The 16,525-nt window shown below is 29.7% G+C and overlaps 1 protein-coding gene across 4 annotated transcripts in view; it reads left to right on the top strand.

The window, feature by feature from the left end:
- Positions 1 to 16,525, top strand: part of LOC127714166 (tripartite motif-containing protein 2-like) — a 47,060-nt gene that overhangs the window by 25,336 nt on the left and 5,199 nt on the right. For 3 of the 4 annotated variants that reach the window (XM_052220181.1, XM_052220183.1, XM_052220182.1), the window contains exon 2: positions 13,805 to 16,009. In XM_052220181.1, the coding sequence (XP_052076141.1) occupies positions 13,805 to 16,009 (2,205 nt within the window). Of the gene's footprint in view, positions 1 to 1,290; positions 1,447 to 13,804; positions 16,010 to 16,525 lie in introns of those variants that run through there. The other variant, XM_052220180.1, reaches the window with a different exon arrangement.

The raw sequence follows: 16,525 nt of genomic DNA, 5'->3' as shown, positions 1-16,525 counted from the left end.
AAAGACACTTTATTTCTCTAATACAGCACTTCTACTTGTTCAAATATCACTTAATATTTTATCCATTAAAAATATTTACATATTTAATTTAATTACAATAAAATGGCCTGTCAGATCCTGTAAGTTTTAATGCATATGCTGTTGTTGACATTTGTGCATCACATGTAATAAGTAGGTCTGGTATATAATAGTACTTCAGCAAAAAGTTCATAGTTATAGAAAATTTTTACCTGCTACTTAGATTGTAAGGGTAAGTAGGTGTGTACTGAACGGGAGTAGTCACAGGATCAGAGGATAAAGTTTTTGTAATAAGGAATGAAAGTCATTAATTTTTTTGGTATGGAGTAGCATATTAATCACTTTGAAAAATTTTATAATCTTTACCTCAGTAATGTTCACTGAAAATCTATGCGCTATGAAATAATTATCTCCAGAGTCTTAATTTGAATAGGGTTTTGAATTGTATACATATTCATGCAGATATATGTATTATTAGAAAATCTTTTGAGATTATCTAAAAGAAATTTCAGGCAGCATTTGTTGTTCCCTCAAATCCCCAAATCACAAAGAAGTAAATCAAATTAACACAATTTTGAAACAATTAAGGAATTTTAGAATTTAGTTGTTTGAGTGGCTGGTAATTGCTTTTAGCATGACTGTATTTTAATACTATAGACTACTTCTATTTTAATGTCAAGTTTTCCCAATTGAAGTTATGTTCCTTGCTTGTAAATTCAGAAGACTACAATACCAAAACCTGTATTAACTGAATGTGTTAGACGCTGTTGACTACATAATAATTTTAAAATACTTAAAACATATAGATATTCATAGGGGAATTTTTGCATTAATTTGGCTGACTCACGAATTGCATTTTTCATTTGAATTTATAAGTATTTTGTATGTATTTGTGTTTTAAAAACATAATTCTTATATTTTTTTTTAAATTCTAAGAAGTTTTTATAACAAAACCATGAAAATATTGAACCTCATTATTTGAGCGAAATGAAATTTCTACATTTTCATCTTCAGTCGAAATTTCACACTAAAAATTAAAAAAGTGTAATATTAATTATCATCAATAATTTTTGTATATAGATCATCATCATGTTGTCTTGCTATAGCAATATTTGATATTTTCTTCCACAGATAAATACAATTGTTCTGTTGAATAAGTTATGATTATTTTATTGACAAAAACCACATCAAGACATTTACCTGTTAAAGGTACCGTTTACCTATATATACAACAACAGGTGATTGATAAGTCGTAGTATCGTGTTTAACCACTATTGGTAATAGACTTACTATATATGAAGGATGTGGTTTTCAGAATCAGTTTAACTTTTTATTTATGGATATAGAGGATAAAGTTATATTTATTGTTAAATGAGAAAAATGGATATTGAACAGTGGAAATCGCAAATTTTTAATGAACTTGAACAGGTATATATTTGAAAAATTAATTTTATTCTAAATAAGCAGAAAACTCTATAATAATTTTGTTCCTATTCTTTTAGATAAATTGGGAAATTTTGCTTTTTTTCAATATATTATAATCTTTTATTTGGAACTAATTGTTACCTAAAATTAGAAATATCATATACAATCTGACAATTTGAAGACAATGTGGAGATTTGATACAGAGATGTTATTTAGCAACTTACATCATTCTTGACAAATTTTACCATAATGTGGTATTTCAAAGTGAATACTCTGGCACAGCAGTTAAAGATGAAGGTGAAAGAATTATTTATTATTGGTATATACATAAAATTTTTGACAGGTTTCATTCATATTTTTTTTTATTTTACTGGGTATACTTTTGACCTAGATGTACCATTAGCAATTTCATCTTAAATTCTGATCGTCTTAAATCCATGTTTAATGAAAAATAGTTATAATGTTGACCACAGATGGATTTGGCTATTTTTTTAGGTTCTCTTTTATTATAATAGCTCTTCGACTGTTTCGGTTCTGATACATCCATGGCTTTCAAATATTCGACTTTGAGCATTCTTGAGGAAGTTAAATCCAGAAAAGCACTTCTGATGCATGAAATTCATAAGGTGTTGTTTTTATTTTGTACAATTGTTTTTGTTTTCATCAATATTTTTTAAGTTTCTTAGTTCATTCCTTTATAATCCTACCAGTTTTTGAAAAAGTAAACATGAAAACAAGAAAATTTCAAATCTGTCTTATTTTCTATTATCAGAATTTGTACAAAGCTTATAATCTGTTTGATTGCGGTATATCTTTCTTTAAGAATTTTTTTTTTATAATTCTTTCTTTGAAGAACATAAAAAGTTTATTTTTGTGGTAAGTTTGTTGTATACATAGTAATATATGTATTTGTTTGCTAGATAATTTGAATTGAGATTATAATGATTGATAATGTACAAATGTACATATAGTTTTACATGTAGATTATGTAATCCATATATAACTATAATTGGCTATTGCTATCTTATTTTTTCAAGTCGTTTTTGGAATGGCTGTAAGAAGTTTTATATTCTTTATAGAAAAAGTGGTTGTTTCAGAAAAGTTGCAGAAAAAAAAGGAATAGGCTTGTTAGATCCTACAACATAGTTTTTGCTTGTGCTGTATTTTTCTATCTTAATGTCATATTAATGGTATTGAACCACTGATTTGAACAGTATTGTTTGAAATGCATGAATAGTTCAAGAAACATATGTTAAAAAAGCTGCTGAAACAGTCATCACAGGAAGGATTAGATTAAAAAAAAAAGGCAAAGAAGAATTGGTGGGTTGCTGTCTGAATGATGTTAACCCTACGTTTCCCGTCATTCATTATTGTTGAAAATTGAATTTTATTCAAAGTATTTTAATTTTTTCATAAAAATTAACTTCTAGTCATGATTTTATTTACTAATGGAATGATAAACTAGTTCAAGAACAATTAAATTAAATTTATGTTCAAATTATGATAAATTTTATGGTTTGTTTATTTGTATTAAACTATCAGAGTGTATACCTTTAAGCTTGAACAGAGGTAAATTGACCAGTATGGACATGGCGATATACAATTGACACGAGAGTCTCCTAATTAGGTATGCTAAGGACATGATCAAAGATAGAAATCTAATTTATTGTTAGGGGACAAGAGATATCAGTTATGTACTAATTGATCTTACTTGTTCGGGTAAACACGGAAGACTGGTTTGGAGAACTGAAATAGGTCATCATTTTATACAATGTAAGATTCATTGAACCCATCCGCAACAATAATACTAACTGAGTCAGAAGTAGTTTAGAAACTGTAAAATAAACTCGTTTTATGTGGACAAACAGAATTGTACTTATATATTAGATTTCTGTGAATGACTAAATAAGTAAAGCAATATTTTCTGTAACCGTTAATTTATTTTTGTTATTTATTTAACTATTATACTACTTTTATGAGCCTTAGGGTGCCAGAAAGAACTCTTAATGATGTTTGGTATCAGCTTGCTAGAAATGTAACATTTGTAAAAGTAGATTCATATACAACATAAACCAAGTTAATTAACCCACTACCTAAACTTTTGAACATTTTTCTGTTACAAAATGATTTTGAATGCAGATTTTTAAAATTATTTTATTTTAATTACGATACTATTTGACCTTAGACTTAGTCTTTTGGTTTGATAAAAAAATATGACTAGCTTTCTCTTTTTATTTGAATATTATGACATAATGTGTTAAAACAATACCAGTCTTTTTTATCTGTCAATATTAATTATTATGGACCTGAGGTAACAGCATTGACCTCATCCTATGACCTCAGTGAATATTGATTAATTGGGTCCATATAAACTAATAAGAAAGACTCTGTTTCATTGACCATGCCCTTCATCTCTTGTCAATCATATAGTTGTATGTTAATGATGCACAAGGGGGATTATTTGTATATTAATGATGCACAAGGAAGATTATTTTCTTTCATGTGCAAAGAAATCAATTAAAGTACATTTTTTGTACATGTACCTTGAAACATATTTAAAGCTTGAGCTATGAAGAATTATTTTTTGAATGGTACCACAATATTGTGTTATTTATTTATCATGACTATTTCATTAAAGGTTACATGTTTATTAAACGACAATTAGGTTGTTTATTATGCGAAATACAATACATCAAAGTAAAAGTTATTTTTAGAAACTATATTCCATTAATGTAAAGAAACAACGCCATGAAATATTCCATTCCTTGTTAAATGGCAGTAGAAAGCTTTCAGTTTTATCCAAATTTATATAATAAAAATGTTTAGCCAGACAGTACAGTTTATATTTTATGATTTGTTGAACAAAAGCTCTTATTTTGCCAAAGAAAATAACAATTTACTATGGTTGTTTTTATAAATCTTTTAAGAAATTCTTTACCATATTTGATTTTTCCCTTATTTTTTGTAATTCATTTATTTGTAAATGAAAGTCACAACATATTTATCGAACACAATCATTAGCCCTAGGTCATGTACTGTCAAAATTTTAATTGAATTTACAAGCTACCCTAAAGATAACAGTATTGCATTACCTTAATTGAAAGTAATTTTATCACCTTCATTTGAAAACTTTGACGTTTTTAAAGGTGTGTTAAATTAAAGCATTGAATGAACATCGTGTATCATATTTATCAACTTCTTATATCCGGAGTCGGAACCACGAAAATCACATTATTTTTTTAATTTGATGAATTAAATGTTTCCACCTGTGCAGGTTGTCATGAATTTATCTTGTACCTCAGGCATAGGAAAAGATCCAATATTTGTATACACCCAAACAATCTTGATATTAACCTTCATATTTGTCAAAATGTAAATGCAAACAGGGTTGATAAGTGCAAAAAATATGTTTTGTTGATGGAAGTAAGAGTTGATGAATATCAATATAATAGTTTAACCACAATTTGAGATTTGATGGATTATAAATTGTCCTATAGGAAGTTCTTTAACAACTCATTTACCTTAAAAGTGCAGAACTTTGCCTAAAGATATCATGTTGATGTTGTCCTTTTATGTTCCGCTAGGATAGTAAATGACATTATGTTTTCTGGTCTGTAAGTCCGTCCATCTCAGATGCGGATGCAGGATTTTGATAAAGGGGGGCCCCTGGCAAGCCAACGTTTGGAGTGTCATACTTGTAAAAAGTCTATGCATTTATCATATAAGTGACTCCATAAATGGGAGCACAGGCCTGTTTCTCTAAATCTGCCTGCCTCTGTATCTGTCTGTCAGTAGTGACCATTACTCAATCTGTCCCTTATCAGATTAAAGTTTTTGTTTAAGATAGTTTTGTACACATGTTTATAATGAAGAGAACTTAAGTTATTTAATATTTATGCCAAATTAGGATTTGGACCAGGATTACACGGTTCATTGTACATTGAAATGTGATAGTGCAAGCAGAGCAGTGTGTCCTATTGACACTTATTCTTGTTTAGAAATAAAGTGGTAACTGTTGTTTTCAACTTCCTATCACTATATTTCTTCTAAGAACAAGTACTATCAGACTGTTTACTCTCAGGACAAATGGTTAAAAGTTATTAAGAATTTCCACTCACAAAAATTGCATAATTCTTACAAACAGTCATGCATCATTTGCATGCCTCTTTCTTGTGTCACATAAAATGGGGGACATTAGGCTGAGACAACTCCTTTTAAGGTGAAGCCCATAAAACTACCTCACCCCCTTTTTCAAATTTCTAGATCAGTTTGAAATTTATGTTGATAGGGAATGAACCGGTGGTTATATTCTTGGTAGATTGACAAGCAAATGTAATACTATCTTGCATAAATTGCAGAAAATTTGAAAAGGAGGCCACTTTTGCAACCTTGTGAAGTGTAAAACAAGTCAATAATAAAAATTAAAACTTATACAGTTGTTTTACCTACAGGTTGATATATAAAAGACTGTTTTGAAAAGCTATTAAACGAACATGCAATAAAATTTTAACCAATTTTATCAGACATGTCTGACGACTTTAGGTGACATCCTTATTATGTATTATATGACATAGTAATTATGAATTCAATAGATATGAAAGACAATATTGTACAAACATCGAACTTCAAAGGCTTTATTTGTACAGATTTGTTCTTTCATATGATGTGCAAATAACAGTAATGTTTTAACATATGCATAACATGGGGGTGGTGTATCATGTAAAGACTAAAGGTCTTGGAAACTTCTTACTTTGCTTTAACAACTAGAAGTTAGATTTAAAGGAGGAAGTTAGACCTTTTCTGCGCCTATTTTTCGGTGGAAAATGTTATGGTTTACTGTGATAGTCTGTAGACAGTTTTTACAATAAGTCATTGCTATGACCGATTTTCATGACATTATATTTATTAAGGATTGATTAAAAGAAAACGCCATTTCCATATTATGAATGTCTTGGGCCTCATATTGGAGTAATGTGGCTTGAATTATAACAGTTAATTGGAAGGCAATGGAGGTTTACGAAGGTCTAAAATTGATTCTAAGTTTTTAAGGTTTTTAAAATCAGGTCAAAGTACTAAAAATTTCACATAGAATTAGTTGTGATATTAGCTTTAATACAAAATAACTTTTTTTTATCACCTCACATTGTTCATTACAAAATTATGACCCCTAATTATGCATTATTTGTATTGTAACTTCAGTTTTGGTCCAATTGGTCCATAATTTATAACAGTTTTTAGCGTAGTTTACTTTAGCCGCCATCCGTAATCTAGAAAATTTTTGTGTCTAGGGATTTAATATTAACTTGGGCACATTTTGGTTACAGAACATTTTTTACCATAGATTGTGCCTAAGGTTTTCTTAAAGCTTTCAGGTTCGAAAAAATCCACAAAATCATGGTATTTTGACAATATCCCTAAAATGAGGTATATTTGGAGCCTATAACGTACTATTATGAAGAGATATGCTGTTATCTAGCATTAAGGCTTTTGAAATAGATCCATTTAAGAAGCAGGTTGTGGTGGCAATGTGGCCTTTTTGATAGTTATTGATAAAGTTGAAAATCAAGGCCATATTTTACCAAAATTGGACCTAAATTTTGTCTTTTTAGTATGTTGTTTGATGGAATGTGTAAAATGTTCCACACTTGAGGTCTCCGCTAGCTACAAAGGGAACACTGGGGAGGTCTTTTTGCATAAACAATGACATGATGACGAAGAAAATCAATACATAGTTTCAAATAGTTTTTTGCAAGGACTGAAAAAAGTAATCTTCCAGTTTATTTAAATAATGATATAACTATAGATAAAACAAAAAAAATATATATAATATAAAACAAAACTAAGAAAGGAATTGTTGATGCAAGATTATTAGCTTGTAATATCTGGCATAAATTTAACTATCAGAGTATCTCACGTTTGTATTAATTAGGTGTTGAAATGGATAGAATTTCTTTAAAATTTTCATATGATTATTGATTGCTATTACAAATATATTTATGAATGAAAATGACAAGTTTTTATAGTAAAATTTGATAAATTATTGTAACATTCATGTATTATTAGTGGTCTATTAGCATAAATCAATTTCTACGGTATTCAGTGTGATTTGAAATTTATATTGTAATTGAACTAAAGAGTATTGAATTTTGATCGATTGAATAAAAATTGAGAAATTGTGCCTGTTACAAGGTTTCTTTTATTAATCTCTCTAAAATTTATGTCAGAATTTGTAAGATTTATGGACTAGAAAAATAGTGATAATGTTTATTCATTAGAAAATTGAATCAGGATAAGAAATTCATTTCAGATAGATGAATTTCAACATAAATTGAATTTTCAATGACTTTTTTTTGTTCCCTGTGTTTTGATTTTTTTACTCATGCATTATTTCACATCTAGATAAATGAATTTCACAATGTATAGTTTAAAGATGTAAAGCTTTCGTTGCTTAAATTATCGTTATAGAAAATAAGAAATATCAGCAGTTTTATTTTATATTCAAGAGTATTTTTATTGTGAAGAAAATAAAACCTTCCCCAGAATAAGTACCTGTTCATTTGGGTATTTATTAATAAAAGTCAAATTCTAAACCAGAAAACACTATTTTAGAATTATAATCTACAGCTTCCACTGTAGCGGTGATACTAGAACTCTTTTGAAGCTTCATACAGAATATCTATATATTAACAGTGGATATGATGTTAAAACTTAATCAACATTTAGGATTTATGTGTGCTACATATGAGTCTTATTAATGTGCTAGCAATAATAAAAAGATTTTTTTTCTTTTTTAAGTGCTTTTCTGAAATAAGTTTTTTTTTAAGAATGCTTACAGCAAGAAGTTTATAGTAAGCCAAAGGAGTAGGGGCATTAATGCCCGGTTTTGGCCCAAGAAAATAAATGTTTGACAACTATTCCAAATTGGCACATAATGTTTGGAAATGCATAGAGTCGAGAAATGTAAATGAAAAACATCAGATTTTATATCTGATGACGTCACAATTATGTCATAGTATGTACCGTTTTCATGAAAACAATGAAAAATTCAGAATTCATGCAGTTTTCCATCGTTATTTCCATTGTGGAAACACTGTGCTCTGCCAAGAAATAACAAAATAATTCAAGAGGCGCTTTATTATAACTATTGACATAATGTCATAAAAAATAAAGTTGTTTCTTGGTTGCGCACATACTTTGCCAATCTAAAATTTACTTAAAAATTGACGTAAAACAAGGAAAATCAAGAAATTTTACAAATATAAAAATTTCGTTATGGTTTGTTGCTATGGTAACTCGTTAAATGTAAAATTTGTTTTTATTTTCTGAATACCTTGTACCTTAGTCTTATTAGAACAAATTTAAAAATATGTATGATAACTCTTAAGTTTGCAGTAATTTTTGGGCCAAATAAGAGCCTTATTGCCCCTACTCCTTTAGACCTCTTACTACACGGGGAACAACCTATATTTTACATTAAAGCTAGATTATTCATAAAAGTCAGGTTGTTAAAGTTATTTTGACCTGCTGTAATAAATAGATTTTATAAAAAAAAATCTTCTATAAAAGAGGCCCTTTTATTTTTTAATGTAGGATTTGTATTGTTATAGCCATGAAGTGTTTCCTTTCAAAAAGCCATTTAAATGACTAAATAAATAAGATAAGTATTAAATAAATTATTAACAGCTATGTCGATTTTTATTTTATCTATTTTGTTTAGATTTAACATAATCGAATATGACCTGTACAAATATTAGTCCAGTGATTTGGGTCCTTTTATGAGATTAATTTTATTTACTTAAAAACGAAACAACTACTAAGTTGAATGGGTGAAAAGTTCATTAACATTTCTCAATTGTAAGAATGTCACTATTATAAAATCATATATAATAAGCTTTAGAGTAATTAAATGTAGAAAATCGTACAATTGTGGTTTACAGAATAAAACCATTCTTTCGGAAGTGATCTATTAATGTCAACATTTATTACTTAATGGGTTACTGACCTGTATTATCAAAAATATTGAATGTAAAAAAATAATATTCAACTTAATTTTGCACTTTAAATAAAGAAAATATTTTATAATACAGATAATATCTGCAGGCTATTATGACATTGGAGTAATTAGAGCTAGAATTTGTATGGGCAGAAAATATGTTATTAATTTTCTTTGACAGTTTTAACAGTGCTACTTAAATTTCTATGACAGCTCTTTAGGCAGTTGATAGACACTTTTTTTTATTCTTTTTAACTTATAGTGCATATATGATTTAAATACCAACAATTCACTTTGTTTATTGAAAACTTTTTCTTGGCCCAAGCTGCAAGTATGAACTATATTGCTGCAATGCACTAAGTCTTCATTGTCTAGTAATATAATAAGTTGTTGCCTTGAGTTATCAAAAAAGGCCAAATCCTTCAAAAGTTTTCAAAGCTGTTTTTTTTTAATCAATTTAATTATGTTATTTTAAAAAACAAGGACTGAAATCATTTAAGATATGTCAGGTCAAAAGTATGACTCGAATGACTCCACCATCTTACTGTCATTGCCACCTTAACAATTGAAAGAGAATATCAGGGAAAAAACCACCTTATTGATAAGTTACTGAGGCTATTTCAACATATGTTGTTAATTTATAGTTGTCAAATTGAAATTCAATATTTCATTACATAATATTTTATTTCATTAAAACGCCAAAAAAAACCCTTAACAGTTAATATTTTGTATTGTAGCTGTTAAAGTATCAATGGTTTTTAATCAGGCATGCTTAGAATTCATGTTAAACAAGATATGACTTGACAATACATGTAGATTAGCTTTCTGCACATCTCCAGGTGTTATCTTATATCACAAGTACATTTACAATTAAAGTGGCTTTTTTATGAGGCGATGTTTAGTCCATTGCATGCTTTATTGGTGGAAATTTAGCAGTATTACAATTTACTCCTACCAGAATTATTCAGTCTATTGAATTTAAATGTTTGTTTTTTACATAATAAACCTGTATGACTTTAATTTTGCAATAAAAGGAGATGTTGAGTAAACATCAATGAGACAGCAGCCTAAAAACACAAAAAACCAATATGCCATATTATATAAAGTTCAGCGTACAATCAGCAATAAACAGATGCCCTATATAATATGTCAAGCTTTTAATTGCTCTGAGTCTAAAAATTCTGAATATGAATAACGTAAGAAGTCAGGTAACAAAGGCTATATACTTCTAAACTTTTAGTTAACTGTCTTCTAATTTTGAGAACCTTGCTATAGAGCTATCAGAGTGAAGTTCTATGTGATCGGTGTAAATGTTCAGTTAGTAAATTACACCTTACTCTAATTTAGTATGGCATTTTATCAATATAAAAGAGATCTATTGAGGTCTGTTGGTGTCCATATCACCATTTTTTTGTGGTCATAGTCATAGTGGTACAGTACTATGTTTCAAGTGATGACAAGATGTAAAAGTCCAATTTATAAAGTAGACAGTCTACTCAGTGTGAGCCAAGGCTCCGTGTTGAAGGCTGTACTTTGACCTATAATGGTTTACTTTTATAAATTGTGACTTGGATGGAGAGTTGTCTCATTGGCACTCATACCACATCTTCTTATATCTAGTCTAGACTCTTCTGTTTACTTAAACTGACACAAATTCGTTTTTCAATGAGGCAATTTTGGCAAAATTGTGATGTTTCTGATAAAAATGTATTTTCAAGTTGTGAAAAATTGTCTCTTCAGTTAATGTGATCATCACTTGTAACGTGAATATTATTAGATTTATGGCATGTTTGAAAGTACATTAGTAAATGCAACCTTTGTAAATAGATTTAAGTTCCGTGTATGGGACCCCATATTATTAGTTCCGACATGCAGTCTTATATGATAAGACATGTAAGAAATTAACATAACAAAAGTGTCAGCCCGTTTTGATGGTATTATACTCTTAACTTTCATTGTCAAATAAAATGGATCTGTTCTGCTGTGTTTATACTGCACTTAGAACTGAACAACCAAATTAGATATAGACATAAAAAAAATATATGAAATATCTAATGTACGATCTGTTGCTAAGTTTTTGAAGATTTATAAGTAATTTACAATTTTAGGTATTACAACATTTTAAGGTGTCACATCCTTTGAAATTGGTGAAAGTTGGATTCAAGGCCTTGACAACTTATAATACAAATCAATGTTGGCTTGTGTGGGTCTTCATTTTGGAAATGAAAGATCTGGCATAAAGCAAAAGATTACAAATGATGTCATATTATTATGGCAGCCTACTTATTATAACATATACAATGAAAGTTGAGTGTTCATATAAATTAGGTCGTAATTTGTCAATCAGTTACTGTAAATTCAGAAATTATTGCGTGCATTTATTATTGCGATTTTGTCATTTTAGACTAAATTGGGATTTAAATTTTTGCGATATTGAGAAACATCCTGCTTTATTCAAATAAAAAATGTCAAAATGCGAGTTTAAATTATTGCGAATATAACCCTGTCGCATTTTTCGCAATAATAAAAACATCGCAATAATTTCTGAATTTACAGTATTATTACTTAAATAGGGAACCAGTTATATGCAATGTAATTCTGATATGAAGTTTTCCACTTTAAGAGGGATTAAAGGCTTGCAGGAGACCTAGAACAGGAGACCAAATACAATTTCAATAAATAGTCCAGAGTTATTGTCAGTTTTATCAACCTTTCAAAATCTTAAGATTTACAAAAGCACAAATATTTGAAGTATGAAAACCTTCTTGTTCAAAGTAATTTTCACATTATTTGCTCCATGTAAAATTTAATTACACAGTTTGAAAATTTTAATTGTATGCTTAAAAAAGTTTGATTAAAAAGATATTTGATAAGAATTGATTATTTTGTTTGACAGTTTTAAGGGGTACAATAAAATGTAGTAGCTGTCTCACAGCAGGGCTGTTTACAATTTCTATTCAGTAATATCTTTTTATCAAAACTTGTTGAGATTAATCGATTATTCTGAGTTTTGAGAATAACAGTTTCATGTTGTTGTTTATGGGATTTGTTACAATGAGAATTTAAAAGTAAAAAATATTTATATATTCTCCATTTTTTAAGCAGTATATAATAACATTTTGTGCTGTAAGAATTTAGAAAGGAATCCCTTCAATCTAGTTTATAAGGGTGTGTTATATGCATCATATTGCTCAATTAGCATGCAATATTATTAGTACTTAAATTTTCCTTTTCAGAATTCTAAAGTTTGATTTTAATTGTTGTTGTTGAAGAAGAAAAGTTTTTGAAATGTCAAAACAAGTCTCAAGTTTTTGTTTATAGAATCAAAAATGTACTAGTTTACCCAGTCATAAAATTGTAATATTCTACAATTGAAAAAAAAAGAATTGATCAATTAAATATTTTATGTCCAAAATTAGATGATATTTTAATTGCTGTACTTCATTGAACTCGTTGAATTTGTGTATTAGAGAATTAATGGTTGAAATTTATTGTAAAATTTTAGTTATTGACACAAAGCGATGACATTTATGTTTTTTTTTAAATTTTGTTGTCGTGTGGATAAGAAAAGACAGAGAAGACATTATAATTGATACTATGATATTATTGGGCCATTACACATATCATTAGTCTACGTTTGGGTCTGTCAGTGATGGATAACTGTGTAATACACGTCCGATATTGATGTACAAATACGATGATGAATTGATATTAATAACAGCCTGTAAATTAATTCTAGTAATTATACTTATTTATATTGATGCACAATAAATATATCATCACACAGACTTTCGTAAATTCTTAATTATATATGTAAAGTATATGATAAATAACAGTGTCAGACTGTAGAGAGATTTATAGATATTTATACGTCTCAATTATTTCAAGGTAAAATAAACATTATTAAGATATCAGATTCCAATGATAATTTTGTCATTTTAAAGTTATGAAAAATATCCCAATGGTTTTTTGTCAGCATCTCTATTTTATCTTAATTGAAATTACTGCTTATATCATTGAAAAGCACTGCTAATTTCACTTGACTGTACTCTATGATATTTTAAAAACTACGTGTCTAGACACGACCCAATAGAGTGCTTACATAATGTAAAAGAAAATCATTATATTGGGAAAAGGTTTCATATATGTTAAGATTAGGTGCTATTATACACAAGAACTCCTTTTACTTACCAAAAATTCAGCCAAATCAGACTTAATCTGTGTACCTTGCTTCCTAGTTATTGTATTAGTTGCAGTAATATACAGCCAGTCCATATTTAAATTTAATGTCAAAGTTAATGTTTTTTTTTGCAACTTATTAGAATGAAGCTGTACATTTTTTATAAAATCTCTTTTGTTTATTTACAGGTCACCTTCAAAAGAAGGGACATTTTCATTATGGCTGACAACATTCCTGTCATTCGGCAGATTGACAGACAACTGTTGAACTGTGGGATTTGTCTGGAGCGATACAAAAGTCCAAAAGTTTTGCCGTGTTTGCACACTTTCTGCGCTACCTGTTTATCAGATTATATTCCATCAGAAAGTCTTTCGGTCACATGTCCCATCTGCAGACAACAGTCAATTTTACCACTAGAGGGAGTTTGTGCATTACAAACAAATTTTTTCATAACAAACCTAATGGAAGTTGTGGATCAGCCAAATATTTGTCGAACCTGCAGTGGACAGCCAGCACGTCCAGTGTCAAAATGTATGGACTGTAATGAATATCTGTGTGATAATTGTACCATGACTCATCAAGCTTTAGAACAAACACAGGAACATAATATTGTCTCATTACAAGATATATCTGGCTGTAGTGACAGTTTGGAAGAACCAACACTGGTTTGTCCAAGTCATGATGGGAACCAGTTACATTTTTATTGTTGTGCATGTGAAACAGCTATGTGTGAAGACTGTACAGCTGTAGAACATATGGGGCACAAAATGATCCCATTGGAGGACGCAATACAAGAACATAAAATATTACTTCAAAGTTTAATACTTGGTGCTCGAGAACAAGTCCCGTGTTTAGAAAGTTCTATTACCATGGTGTCGGAAGTTACTGAATCTCTACAAAATAATAGCAAAGCAGCAGAAGATAAAATTAATCAAACATTCAATGATCTAGTCAATGTTATTAGTGAACGAAAGACTGCACTTATTGCTGAACTGCAAACAATTTACGATCACAAATATCAAATATTACAAACACAGAAAGATACATTAGAAAGTATTCTGACCAGAATCAATAATTGCTGTGATTTCACTGAGGAGAAACTTAAAGGAGGAAATGAAACTGAAATCCTCTTAATGAAAACCGAAATGTCAGAAAAATTGCAGGAATTAGGTTCAATAAAATTACAGTATCAACCAGAAGAAAATACTTGTCTAGTCTATGATTCATCAAATTTGTCTAATCTACACAGAAGCATTGAAAAAGTTGGCTGTATTCAAAGTAATAGTGCAATAGCTTTTGAAACCACGGCAACGGGTGAAGGTCTTAAACTTTGTTACATTGGACGACCTTCTGTTGTAACGGTTACCACTAAAGACAGAAAAGGGGAACTAGTCAAATTGGGTTATGGAACATTAACAGCAGAAGTTAAAAATGAAACAGAAGAAAAAGTCATTCCAACAGTTCTAGATAATCTCAATGGGACTTACGAATTGTCATATTCGTTGTCAAAAGAAGGTACATACAAATTAGAGGTCAAATTGTATGATCAACATGTTAAGGGGTCGCCATTTAAGGTCAAATGTATTCCTGGAGGAGAAGAATTAGATCATTTTGGGGGCTCATCCAAAATTCCAAGGACAGTCAATGTCAAACAGAAAGGAACAAAAAGGCCATCAAGTTCAAGGTCACATGGGTCAAACAGACGTAGCAATCCAATAGAAGATGACTTGCTGATGAGAGTAGGCACTAAAGGAAGAAATAAAGGAGAGTTCACCAATCCACAGGGTGTATGGGCTGTAAATGGAAAAGTGTTAGTTGCAGATAGTAACAACCAAACAGTTTCAGTGTTCAATACAGCTGGTGAATGCAAATTACGATTTGGTGCACCAGGTAGAATAGCTGGAAAATTACAGAGGCCAACTGGAGTGTCTACAACTGTCAATGGGAACTATTTAGTTGCAGATTATGATAATAAATGGATCAGTGTTTTTTCCCCAGATGGGAAGTACATTAACAAAATCGGCACTGGAAAACTTTTAGGACCCAAAGGGGTTGCTGTTGACAAAAATGGTCACATTATTGTAGTAGACAACAAAGGAAGTTGTGTTTTCATTTTTCAATCAAATGGAAAACTTTTGTCAAAATTTGGCTCCCGTGGTAACCGTGATTGGCAATTTGCTGGACCTCATTTCGTAGCAATTAATTCTAACAATGACATTATTGTCTCAGATTTTCACAATCACTGTGTTAAAGTATTTAATAGTGAAGGGAATTTCCTATTTAGTTTCGGATCAAATGGTGAAGGTAATGGACAGTTTAATGCTCCAACAGGAGTAGCTGTGGACCAATTAGGAAATATCCTTGTAGCAGATTGGGGAAACTCAAGAATACAGGTAAATATGTTAAACATGCTTTAGGGGAAACTCCAGAATACAGGTAACTTAGTGACAACATGATTTAGGGGAAACTTGAGAATACAGGTAAATTAGTTAATATTGAAGTAATGAAGTACATTGACTGTTTTACTGTCAGCACTGTGTTCAATGAAAATTTCAGGATTTTTATTCAGTATGAAATTAAGGTGATGTGATATGATTGCCAATGAAACAGCTATCCACCAAAATGACAAAAGGACAAGGAAGAAAGAAGCTTCATGGCCTTATATAACTTGTTGCTGTCTCTTAGACATATACTCACCATCTCCTGTTGTGTCTGCTAATATGATAGCCAAAAATTATTCTCCTGAAGTTCAGTGGTTGTCATTTGTTGATGTGTTTCATAAGTGTTTCTTGTTTCTCGTTTTTTTATATAGATTAGACCGTTGGTTTTCCTATTTGAATGGTTTTACACTAGTCATTTTTGGGGCACTTTATAGTTTGCTGTTCGGTGTGAGCCAAGGCTCCTAGTTA

This window comes from Mytilus californianus, unplaced genomic scaffold (assembly GCF_021869535.1).
Source record: "Mytilus californianus isolate M0D057914Y unplaced genomic scaffold, xbMytCali1.0.p SCAF_9, whole genome shotgun sequence".
In the NCBI taxonomy this organism is placed as follows: Eukaryota; Metazoa; Mollusca; class Bivalvia; order Mytilida; family Mytilidae; genus Mytilus; species Mytilus californianus.
This window is presented reverse-complemented; position numbering and strand designations above follow the sequence as displayed.